This window comes from Acinonyx jubatus, chromosome A1, assembly GCF_027475565.1.
Source record: "Acinonyx jubatus isolate Ajub_Pintada_27869175 chromosome A1, VMU_Ajub_asm_v1.0, whole genome shotgun sequence".
NCBI lineage: Eukaryota > Metazoa > Chordata > Mammalia > Carnivora > Felidae > Acinonyx > Acinonyx jubatus.
The window spans coordinates 139,047,132-139,059,907 of record NC_069380.1 but is presented as its reverse complement, the minus strand read 5'-3'; the positions used below and the strand labels follow the sequence as shown (position 1 = coordinate 139,059,907).

At 40.7% G+C, this 12,776-nt stretch overlaps 1 protein-coding gene across 3 annotated transcripts in view; it reads right to left on the bottom strand.

Annotated features, from left to right (window-relative positions):
* The window catches only part of IQGAP2 (IQ motif containing GTPase activating protein 2), a 292,655-nt gene that overhangs the window by 50,941 nt on the left and 228,938 nt on the right, over window positions 1-12,776 (bottom strand). For all 3 annotated transcript variants that reach the window (XM_027039688.2, XM_027039709.2, XM_015072106.3), the window contains 3 exons: window positions 2,807-2,890; window positions 1,156-1,227; window positions 57-126 (listed from right to left, as the gene is read on the bottom strand). In XM_027039688.2, coding sequence (XP_026895489.2) covers window positions 57-126; window positions 1,156-1,227; window positions 2,807-2,890 — 226 coding nt within the window. The remainder of the gene's footprint in view (window positions 1-56; window positions 127-1,155; window positions 1,228-2,806; window positions 2,891-12,776) is intronic.

The window sequence follows — 12,776 nt, the reverse complement described above, 5'->3', positions numbered from 1 at the left end:
GTTTATCCAGACGTAACTCTATCCTTAGTGGAGGAAGATTTATGCTCCCAACTTACCCAGTGTTTTGTAATCATCTCTGGCCTTGTTCGCTCTCACTAGTGACTGTATTTTCACAATTTCATTTTTCTGCAAAAGAATGAGATCAGTCATGATCTTCTGGAGGCCCATCTACTCCACGATTGTCGAATTCAGAACTAGTCAAGAACTGACAGTATTAAACAAACCAACCAATCAACCCAGAAGTGACAGTATTTAAGAAGAGACACTATTTAGAATAGACAGCATTTAGATGTGGTGTGTTCACTATTTATTTTTTGCATTTTCTTTGAAGAAAGGGTCAGATATGTTAGCTAAAAGTATCAACAAGGTTGTATAGGACTGTTTATAAAGAGATCTAAAGGGGAAAATAATTTTAGCCCCAAATTTAGATGATCTAATCTATGTTCACATATCCATTCTTTCAAGATCCTGAAAAAATTCCTCCTGTGGGCTTCTTCACTGGTTACCAGTTATAAAAACTTTATAAGCAGTGTTTGAAAATACTTGTCTGGAATCTTCTCTCTTTAGCATTACTAGCCCACAGCCGTTTCTTCTCACACATTTCCTATTCAGTCTTCACTAGTGAAGTCTCACTCTGAACATGAATTCTTAATTCAAAGAAGAAAAAAAAGCTTCCAAATATTACCATATTGAGTTCTAAGACCTATTGTTTTCTCCTACTGTTCATTTCCACCCTTTAGCTCTGGAATTGCTGTTAAAAAGTATGTTAGGTTACTGATGTATGGCTTGCAACTATCCATCTAAGTCACAACTGAGGTTTTAAAACTTGAGCCACAGGCAGCTGGGGAGACATGAAAGTATCACTTAACCAAATTAAAAGGTTTGGTGTGTGTGTTAAGACAAAAGGGAGCAAGTGGATGAAAAATATTTAAGAAAACATTTCATTTTCTCTTTCTGGACAAAATATTCTATTTAATACAATGACTAGACAGGAACACTGTGCAAACAGCATATACAATATACCAACAGCCTTCCACTTGGCTTCTCTTCTAAAAAACATTTCCACCACTTAATAAAACTCATTCAATGCTAACATTCAACCAAACATTCGTTTAATTCATTCTAAGGATGAAAATCCACTCTTGTGTGTCTTACATGATCTCTGAAATACTGTAGTCGTGAAAGGTAATTCCTTCGTGCTGTCACCATCCGGAACCAGGACTGGATCTAAAAATGAGTTAGAGACATTGAGGCAATTACTAAAAACACCTTTAATGTCTTTTCATGCAGCCTAAGGATAATACTGATATTCTGGTAAATTTAGAAGCCCACCAAATAATACTCAAAGCCTAATCTTTTTTTTTTTTAATGTTTATTTTTGAAAGAGACAGAGAGACAGAGAGAGAGAAAGTGTGAGCAGGGGAGAGGCAGAGAGAGATGGAGACACAGAATATGAATCAGGCTCCAGGCTCTGAGATGTCAGCACAGAGCCCGATGCAGAGCTTGAACTCATGAACAGCAAGATTATGACCCCGAGCTAAAGTCGGATGCTCAAGGCTGAGCAAAGCCTGATCTTTTTTTTTTAAATTTTTTTTTAATGTTTATTTTTGAGACAGAGACAGAGCAGGAGCACGGGAGGGGCAGAGAGAGAGGGAGACACAGAATCCGAAACAGATTCTAGCCTCTGAGTTGTCAGCACAGAGCTCGAACCAGGGCAAGAACCCACGAACTGTGAGATCATGACGTGAGCTGAAGTTGGAGGCTTAACCAACTGAGCCACCCAGGCGCCCCAGCAAAGCCTAATCTTAACCTCCTACTTCTTTCATTGCTTTTTCTCCTAGGGGTTCAAAGTATTTTATACCTTATGATGAGGAAGATAATTTAGCTTTGTATCACTGTGCTTTAATCTCAGTAAATAAAAACCAAGAGCTCAAGGCATTTTGCTGAGAGTTGCAATGGGACAGGGAACCAAAAATAAAGTCCAGGGTTTCATTCCCTTAAATGCATCCAGTATCCTTTAGCTGTTTATGGGTAACAGGTCTAGAGTTCTCATGAGGGACCGACTGGGACCTATAGCTCTCCCAGAGAACAGCCATGTATTCCATAGCAAGCACAGCACAGCACTGAGAAGCACAATGGATCTGGATGATGTCATTCTGTCTTCTCAGTTTAAAAGGTCTTTTAATTAACCTCATGTGACTTCTATCTCTCTCTAGCCTTGCTATTCTGAATCTCATCTGGATTTCCATGTTGTCTGCAGGTTCAGTTCTGCCAATCCTTTGGTTTTCAGCACTGGGGAGTGGGCACCCCAGTGCCTTTTCTTTCTTGAAACTGAGAGCCATCAGCTTGGGTAGAAAGCTGGGTTATATTCACTCACCCTGCATATCCAGGTCGTAATTAGTTCTATTTCTTCTTTTCACTGGTTTTGCATTTGCCTAATAACTAAGGCTTCGACTGTTAAGTTTGAGCCTTGTTAATATTATTAGTGCATATGATAAGAAGGATGCAAAATATAGCTGGTTTCCCCCAGAGCTTAAATAATCAATTTGGACTTCTCAGAGAAAGAGCATTTACTGGTTATTCTTCTCATAACCACATAAAGAACCTGAGCCAGTTACAGTGTTTTAACAGAATTGTTTGAAGATGATCAGCTAAGTGAGTAATGGATGTGGGACTCAAACCCAGGACTCAATTCTGACTTTAAGCCTCCCATGTACTCTTTCCATACTCTGTCTTCCAGAAGCAGAACTGCAATGAAAAGCAAGGTTCAAGCCACGCACTTAATAAGGTAGGAAGGCATGTTTACCTTCACAATATTTTCAGTATTATCAATGAATGTTTGCCGTCTGCGCATATATGCTTCCCGCTGCTTATGTCCCTTCCAAAAAGCCTGTGGAAAACAGCACGTTAGAGAATTATTAGTGTGCAACAGTTTCTCACAGTTGATTCTAGAAAGCGCAAGAAGAGAGTACATCTCAGTAGACAGTGAGTTGGAACACTGTCAGGGACCCTCCCTTCGAAATCTCATGTGAACGCCATCACTAGGGGTGGACGTTACACTGAGCAGAATGCACCAGCTCACAGCAGAAGCTTGTCCCGAACTCCAGAAAGCACAGTTACCAGGTAGAAGCCCATTTTCCCATGTGAAAGCTTAATTTTACCAAAGCTCTGGGTGGCAAGAAGTAATTAAATGCAATTGCCCTGAAACATACAAACAGGTTAACTGAGTACTGGTATCATTTGGTTATAACATAAGATGTTTCAAAATAATGACTTACATAAGTACCTTTACTACAACAAATGACCTACCATGGCCCAGACCAAAAAGGAAGAAAAATACTTGACTCATTTGTAACTCTGGATCCCTAAAATAGAAGTGCTATGATTGATCATTTATTATCTTATCTATTTTTACATAAAGTTTAGTGATACTTCATCATCAAAGCTTTACTAGCTTATCACCATCAAAGGGAACTTTTATAGGAAACATTTACAAAAACTGGAAACAAACTGTTATCTTTAGAATTATTAAATACCAAATTGTTGAAGTTTATCCCAATCAATTTTTTTTAGAAACAGACTTAAAAAAAAATGTTTTTATTTATTTTTGAGAAAAAGAGAGAGAGCACCTGTGTGCGTGTACAAGTTAGGGAGGGGCAGAGAGAGGGGGACAGAGGATCTGAAGCAGGCTCCCTGTGGACAGGACAGAGCCCTGTGAAGTGCTTGAACTTGTAAACCATGATGACCCAAGCGAAGTCGGATGCTTGACTGGCTGAGCCACCCAGACACCCCTATTCTAATTCAGTTTTGAGAATCTTTTTATTGAAACCTAACTAAGTAACTCACTTTAATTCTCTGGTTTTGTTTTCAAATTAGAAATGAAATAAAGTTTCCTTATTAAAGGGGATAAACACAAAAAATCAAATTATTTTTATAAATTTCATGCCTATCTGTATCAATCTACCTCATTTTTTCTTTTAAAAAAAGGTACACGGAATTTTTATCATTAAAAAAAAAATGTTCTGTGATGATTTAAAATAAGCCAGTCAGTATGGGGGGTGGGGGAGATCAACTGAGCCCTTGCTCCAGATATCTGGTCTCAATTCAAATCTCTAGAAATGACAAATTGCTTTTAAAAAATACTTTCAATTTTGCAATAGAGACTCTCAGGTAATTCCAAAAATGATACATTGAGTTTCATGTATCCGTCACCCACTTTCCCCCAAATCTCACCAATAGGCTTTTAAAGCAATTCATGATAGTACTAGAAACAAGAAAGCATATGGATCAACGACTCTGAGGGACCCTGCAAGAGAGCCGACAGCTGGAATTGGATTAAAGAGAGAACCACAGAACAAACTTCTACAAAAATGTAAGAACATCTACAAAAAATGTGGGATGGCTCTAAGCTTGAGGGAGCCCGGGGCAGCAGCCAGAATAATTTTGGGAAAGTTGCCACCTTATCCACCTGTCAAGCAGTGAATGAAAACGCAAAGACAGGGGACTAAGGTTCAGGAAAAGAACAAATGGGTATAGTCTTTTTGAGGGAATTTAGCAGTATCAAATTACGGAAAGCACCTGTGTGGAAGAAGGATTTTTATGGCAGCATTGTTTATAATACCAAACACGTATAGAGCAGAATGTTTACACATGGGGATACAGATCAAGTGCAATTGCAGTCATAGTGAGGGATGTTACATGGCAGTTAAGAAGAATGAGTCCCATACATTGGCTACAGGGATGTTCTGTATCTTGAGGAGTAGGAAGATCTCCAAGATACAATGCGAAGAAAAAAAGCAATTTGTAGTTTGCTGCCTATACTATGATGCGACCTGTTAACAAAAAAAAGGAAAACATAAAATAATGATATAAATTTTTATGCCAAGCATCTGTACTCAATGCCTAGAAGTTGATGTATTAGGATATACAGTAGGGGCTCCTGGGTGGCTCAGTCGGTCAAATGTCTGACTCTTGATCTCGGCTCAGACAAGATCTCGTAGTTTGTGGGAATGAGCCCTGTTTTGGGCTCTGTGCTGACAGCATGGAGCCTGCTTGGGACTCTCTCCCTCCTTTTCTCTCTGCCCCTCCCCCGCTTGTGAGTACATTTTCTGTCTCTCAAAATAAATAAACTTAAAAAAAATAAAAGGATATACAGCAAAAACAGAGAAAAGCTGTCAAGTAAAATGTGCCTATGTACCCACCCCTACTTTGGCCTAGCTACTCTCCAAAAGATTTATTAACTTTTTGTTACGTATTTTCTGAAAAAAGGCAAAACGTCGTGGTGTCTATATACTATACCGTTGTAAACAACCGTCTACACACATTATTATGTATTTTGTATGGATGCTTCCATCAAGGTCGGGTATTATTGGCTCAAAAGTTGGTATTTAAAATTGATAGGTGCTGTCGGGTGCCCCTCCCAAGAACGTCTGATAGACAAAACTGGGTCTCCATGAACTGATAAAAATTTAAAAGACGGATAATGTCCAAACTGATAAGAGCTGTTGCTTCATTTTTACAGATAATCTGATCTCCAGCAAAGTGCAGAAACCACAACTTCCTACATATACCTTTACCGCCAACCCCCTTTTATAATACGATTGTATTTTGTCCACACACATATTTGGAACCACATCAGTGTTTTAACTTTTACTTCAACTGTGAACCTAATTACGGAAATTCAAGAGCAAAAAGAAAATGTATTGAACCCGCATTTGTACTCATTCAGTTGTTCTCCCCTCCTTCCTGGTTTCCCCACAGTTCTATCGTTTCCTTTTTTGTTTAGAGAACTTTCTAGGCTATTCTTTTAGGGCAGGTATGCTCGTGACAAGTTCTCTTAACTTTCTTTCATCTAAGAATGCCTCGATTGCCCCTTCATTCCTAAAGAATATCTTGGGGGGGGGATCATGAATTCTGCGCTGGGCATTTCCTCGAGTCTATCCTCTTTGGGGTTGACTCAGCTTCATGCCTCTGTGGTTCCACATCTCTGACCACAGACAGCAACTTCTCAGACATTATTTCTACCAGGGCCTTTTCACTACTTCCCCTTTCTTTTCTCTGAAACTCTGATGGCACAAACGTGAACTCTTTTTGTTATGGGCCTACAGATGCCTTGAGGCTCTGTTCACTGTTTTTTCAATCTTTCCTCTCTGTTGTTTAGATCTGGTAATTTCTATGATTGTATTCTCTAGTTCACTGATTCACTCCAGTGTTCCCTCCATTTTGCTGCTGAGTCTATCCATTGAGTTTTTTAAAAGTTGTTCTAGTTTTTAGTTTTACAATTTGTTTGGCTTTTAAAATCTTTGTCAGATGATTATACATCTTTGTCATCTGTATTGGCATCTATTGATTATCTTTTAAAATTTATAGCTTGCTTGTTTCTTAAAATGTTGACCAAAATTTGGAAAATCTGGATATTACATGATGAGATTCTGGACTCATTTAATCTGTTTCCCTGACATTGCTTTGGCAAGGGAAGGGCCATGGTGCTGCCTCATTACTGGCAAGTAAGGGTGGAAGTTCAAGTTCTCCACCTGGCCTCTACTGACACCTGAGGTGGGGGCTGCTTATTACGCTGAATGGGAGGTGGGAGCTCTAACTATCCACCTACGGTGGTGCTGGTACCACTCTGCCTGGGAGAGTAGTGGTGCCTGGTACTATTTCCCATGTGCTGCCCACTGATGGCAGAAGGCTTTGGGGCAGGTGGCCTCATTACCACCACGTTGTGATCCAAGTCCTGACTCTACCATGCCTCCTTTGACATCTCCCAGCAAGGAAAGGGAGGGTGGCCACATTATTGCTTCTGGCCACGGAAGTGGCCTCTGCAGTAATCTGGATACTTGGTTAGATTCTACCCAGGGTGGAGGGCCAGGCTCTCCACTTTGGGGCATGAGTGGTGTGGGGGTCAAGATTTTTTTCCGTGGTGTGTGGCCGGAGGAGAGTGGTTACTGTCTCAAAGTTTTGTCTTTGTGGGCTGCACCTTTTCTGATCCTTTGGCCACAGACAGCAGGTTTTTGCTGGAGTTTTTTTTTATTTTGGCCTGCACCCATAGCATTTCCATGCTGCCAGACTCTGCTGCACCAAGACTGAGATATTTAAGCTCAAAGAAAACCATGAAACTCGCCTCCATGTCCTTCTTTGGATCTCAAGGTTCCCTAGCCAGTCTGGCTTTTCTCTCTCCATCTTCCACAGTGTTGTGTCTGTTTACATATAATGTCTGGGGCTTTTAGTTGCACTTAGAGGAAGGAATAGGGAAGAGTAGCTGTGTTCCATATTCCCAGAGGTGGGATTTAAGTCCACATAGTTTTTAAGTCCTCAGTGTTTTAGAGTTTCCTATACTATTAGGGTCATATGAATTTATTCCTTGACAGATTACAAGATTTAAAAAATGAGAAACTGGGGCGCCTGGGTGGCTCGTCGGTTAAGCGTCCGACTTCGGCTCAGGCCATGATCTCACAGTCTGTGGGTTCGAGCCCCGCATCGGGCTCTGTACTGACAGCTCAGAGCCTGGAGCCTGCTTCCGATTCTGTGTCTCCCTCTCTCTCTGGCCCTCCCCTGCTCATGTTCTGTCTCTCTCTGTTGCAAAAATAAATAAAAACATTAAAAAAAAATTAAAAAAAAAAAGAGAAATGTAAAAAGTAGTTATTAGTCAAGAGGGTCACCTGAACAACTATTAAAACTGAGTTCTGGGATTCCTGGGTGGCTCAGTCGGTAAGAGTCTGACTTCAGCTCAGGTCATGATCACACTTTTCGGGAGCTCAAGCCCTGCATCAGGCTCTGTGCTGACAGCGCGGAGCCTGGAGTCTGCTTTGAGCTCTGTGTCTCCCTCTCTCTCTGTCCCTCCCCCGCCCTTGCTCACACTGTCTTTCTCTCTCTCTCAAAAATAAACAAACATTAAATAAATAAAAAAAACTGAGTTCTTCCAAGTAATTAGCTATAAAATGTATATCTAAACTTGATACATTTTCCATATGTCAAAAATAACAATAGATAAAAAGATGACATTCATAATAGCCAAAACTAACCAATGCAGTAAACTAAAGAGGAAGGAGTAAATTTTGTGCTATATGGTGGGAAAAATTAATAAATGGGGAGATATACTGATAACTGAACTGGAAAAGTCATCATTGCAAAGATGCCAATCTCCTTAAATAAGCTAAAACTTCAACACAATTATTATAGCAATGTTAGGAATGGGTTTGGAACTTTATCAGCTGCCTTTGCACTAGCTACTGAAATGAGCACACGTTTTTCTCCTTTAAGCTATGAGATGATTAAGAATTATACAGGAAGATGCATTATTGAGGGTTTAAAAGTGGAGTGAGTTTCACAGTGTTTCTCATTTTTAATTTAAAAATATATTTTTTTAACATTTATTTATTTTTGAGAGAGACAGAATCTGAGTGAGGGAGGGGCAGAGAGAGAGGGAGACACAGAATCTGAAACAGGCTCCAGGCTCTAAGCTGTCAGCACAGAGCCCCATGCTGGGCTCAAGCTCATGACCTGAGTCAAAGTCAGAGGCTCAACTGACTGAGCCACCCAGGCGTCCCTCATTTTTTAAAGTTTATCTATTTTGAGAGACAGTGAGCACACGAGTCGGGGGAGGGGCAGAGAGAGAGGGAGAGAGAGAAGCTCAAGCTGACAGCACAGAGCTCGAATTCATGAAATGTGACATCATGACCTGAGCCAAAATCAAGAGTTGGGCACTTTACTGACTGAGCCTCACAGAGCTCCCTCACAGAGCTTCTCAAACTTTAATATGTATACAAAATCATCAGAGGATCATTTCAAAATGGAGATTTGAATTTAGTGGGTCTGGGTGGGACTTCCAGGCAATGACAATGCTGGTATACACTCTACACTTTAAGTAACAAAGATCTAAACAAAGATAAACGATTTAAAAAAAAATTTTTTTTTGAGATAGAGCATAAGCAGGGGAAAGGAGTAGAGGGAGGGAAGGGGGAGGGAGGGGGAGGGGAGGGGGGAGGGAGGGAGGGAGAGAGGGAGGGGGGAGGGGGAGGGAGGGAGGGAGAGAGAGAGGGAGGGAGGGAGAGAGAGAGGGAGGGAGAGAGAGAGAGAGAATATCTTAAGCAGGCTCCATGCTCAGTGTGGAGCCTAACAAGGGGCTGGATCCCAAGATCCTGGGATCATGACTTGAGCCAAAATCAAGAGTTGGATGCTCAACCAACTGAGCCACCCAGGTGTCTCAAAATAAAGGATTTCTAATTGAAGGTCCATTTAGAAAATGCCCATGGGATCTGTGAGTGTGGCATTTCTGAAATGATGAGAAAAACTGATTTTGATGTCATCAACACCTGCTTGCAAAAGTGGCCTGATTGTGCTATAGGGACTAGGAGAAGTGGACCCTAATCATGGGTTACTGGATTCCATGGCAAGTTAACTAGTAACACATTTGTTGTGATGAGTCTCAATGGTGGTTCCTATGTTTCTGTGGGTAACAGAAGTGTGAATCTACAAATATATGTTATAAATCCCATTCCTTGATCCAAACTGAAAAGCAAACAAAATACGGGATTAGCTCAAGTTCTTCCTTCTGCTTTTTTGAAATTATCTAAACTCCAGAAACAGTATTAATCTTATTAACTCAGATTCACAAACATTGTGGATAACCTATCACAGTCACAGATGATGTAATATTGAAGAATTCTTGCATCTGTAAAATGAACCCACTTGTCTGTTCTGTACTATTTAAAAAATTTTTTTGAATGTTTATTTATTTTTGAGAGAGACAGAGAGAGAGACAGAGTGTGAGCAGGGGACGGTCAGAGAGAGAGGGAATCACAGAATCCAAAGCAGGCTCCAGGCTCTGAGCTGTCAGCACACAGCCCAACATGGGGCCTGAACCCCACGAACTGTGAGATCATGACCTGAGCTGAAAGTTGGGCGCTCAACCGACTGAGCCACCCAGGCACCCCACATTCTGTACTATTGTTTAATGTACTAAGGATTCAATGCTCAACCACAGAATTTTCCTTGAGATTTCATTTTGTATTTTAAAAAAATGATTATTTACTTTGAGAGAAGAGAATGTGCCTGCATGTGTGAGCAGTGGGAAGGGTCAGAGAGGGAGGAAGAGAGAGAATTCCAAACAGGCTCCGCACTGTCAGTGCAGAGCCTGAGGCAGGGCTTGATCCCATGAACCTTGACATCATGACATGAGCTGAAATCAAGACTCAGAAGCTCAATGGACTAAGGCACCCAGGCATCCCTCGTTGTGTATTCCACCTCTCTATCGATTATATAGATTTTTCTGGAATCCTTCTATACTTATGAATATTGTACTGTTACCTTCCCAAACCAAGGAAAACTTTGTTGGGTATAGAATTTTTTATCTGTAGAAGCAGAATCCTATATGCCTCTTATTTGCCAAAATGACACATTCTTTTCCAGTTTGTAAGTTTTAGTTTCATCAGAACCGGCTTTTCCCAGTCTGTGCTAATAAGAGAAATCCTATGCCAGGCTATGAGATTGCAGGCTCTTCTAAGTAGAAGCTGTTTCTTAAGAGCAATTATGGGTATGAGGTTGGGAGAAAGGAGTTATTGCTGCAAATGCAAAAGAAGACAAAATTCTAAACTATAAAGCCTTTCAGAAGCTGCTTTTTGCAGACAATTAGAGATAGAAGGTGTTTACTGCAGTGTCAATCTCCTCTGACTGGCAGAAGAACTTGTGGGAAAATTTAAAAGAGCCATCTTTTTGTAAAACTTTGTTTTTTTGTTACCATAAATTTGTTTTCTATGTAATGCATCTATCACAAAGTAGTCTTCCAAAATATTTAGACCTCGGGGGTTACTGCTCCATTTTACATTTTGTAACTGTCAATCTCTAGACAATCCGGCTTGCTAACCTGACTGCCTTCTTTGGTAATTGGCACCCAGGGCTGTAATAGTCAAATTACCAACTCCAACTTTTGGAGCACAAATTCTGTGTGATCTCTTGGAGAGCCAAGAAGGCTCTAAACGTTTCTCTTTTCCGTCTCAGCTTAAAGGTAGAAAATCCACTGATCTACTAGAGTAGTCACTTACATGGAAATAACGTGATGAAGGACTGTCACAACAGGTCACGCCCTTCCTCTCCACCTACAGACTCCACTATTGCTCCTGGAAATCTGAAAGGTGCTTCAGAGCAGCTTGTTCCTTTTTCTCTGCCAGGATGCTTGAGGCACTCTCCGAAGTTCAAAAACTAATACCATAGTTCCCAGGGCTAAGTTTTGGTGTTTGTCACTAATATGCTTTTTCTTAAAAACTGGCATTCCAGTTTTCTTCAGTTCAAGGAAAAAAGAATACCATAGCTATCTACTCTTTTTCCTGTTCAGTTTTTCTCACCTCGTCCTGTGCCATGCCAACAGTCTCAATGTTGACTCCATCATCTGCCCTCAGACACATCATCTCCGTCATCTCAGCATTTCTAACACTATTGAGCGCCTATGGCCACATTCTGTGCGAAGCCTGTTACGTGAATTATCCCATTTAACTCTCGCAACCCAGCCACAAATTGAGTATTACCAGTTTTCAGATGAGAACATGCATTTTAAATTATCTATTCTTTTCCTCAACTTTTTTGAGATTTTTTCTGAAGTTATCCGTGTGGTGAAGTTATTTTCAGTGTTTCTTCTGCGTTCTGCAGTTTTAAGTTTATTTACATTTGACAATGTCATTATTTTTCTTCCTCTCTTTCAGTATCAGTTACCTTTTTCTTTTAATGATTTGTCTTGTTTCACTAAGATCATGCCTTATTAAGTTCCTTGAAAGCATACAACAGTTTCAGCACAAAAAAGTCTTTTGCCTCCTCGAGTAAGAGTACCCTTAAATGTTTATTTAATTTACATTTTCCAACTTACATTCATTTTCCTTTTTTTTTTTTTCAATGTAAGGTATTTCTTTTTGTTTGAGATTGTTTTCTGGCTCACTCATTTGTAAAGGTAGGCAATGTTACCAGGGCCTTCTTACCATTCAAAAATAACATGGTTATGTCTCCCTCGCTGCTCTCAAGAGATTCTCTCTCTCTCTCTCTCTGCAGAGAGAGAGATGTTATCTTACCTACCTAGAGGGGAAAAATCTTACGAATGACATTGCATTTCTCAGGAGACACCTCAGGCACCTTCTGAATTGTTCCATAAGTATTCAAGACAGAGGACTGGCTAACGAAACCATATTCTCTGTACCACTATCCAGTTCCTTGGGAAGAGACCGAGCGAGGGTGTTAGAGCTGGGGTTGGCTGGCCTCAGCCTGGAAACTTTCTCTCTGAATGTGTTAAGACTACTGTGGCTGGGGCTGATTCAGCCAGCTAGGAAGGTTGAGCCATTCTATGGAGGAGAAGTCCTCACTTTTCAGATCATTCCTCTAATTCAGGGTGAAGTGGCCACATTGCCAAAAAATGAGATTAGCATAACACCCTTTGGTTCATGATCTTTTGGTTTTGTGGGTCAGCAAGTTTCCACTGAATACATGTTCATCTCCAGTCTGTCTGTAGCTTGCCTCTAGACCTTCTGCTTTCCTTGTTAGAAAACCGTCAGAAGAGTGAAAAAACAAAAACAAGGTGAGGTGACTTCATAGTTCTATGGCTTCTGCTTCAATCTCTCTGCCTCTGCTGAGGTGAAGCAAAAGGCCCCAGATGATTGTTTCTACCCTTCTTCTCCCAAGCCCTCTTGTGACTTCGGCCCTGGGTCCCCATATCAGATGGATTTTACACCCGTGCAATCCACAGAATGTCCTCCAAATACAATACTGATCCACTCCCTGAGGCTGGAGAGCTTAAG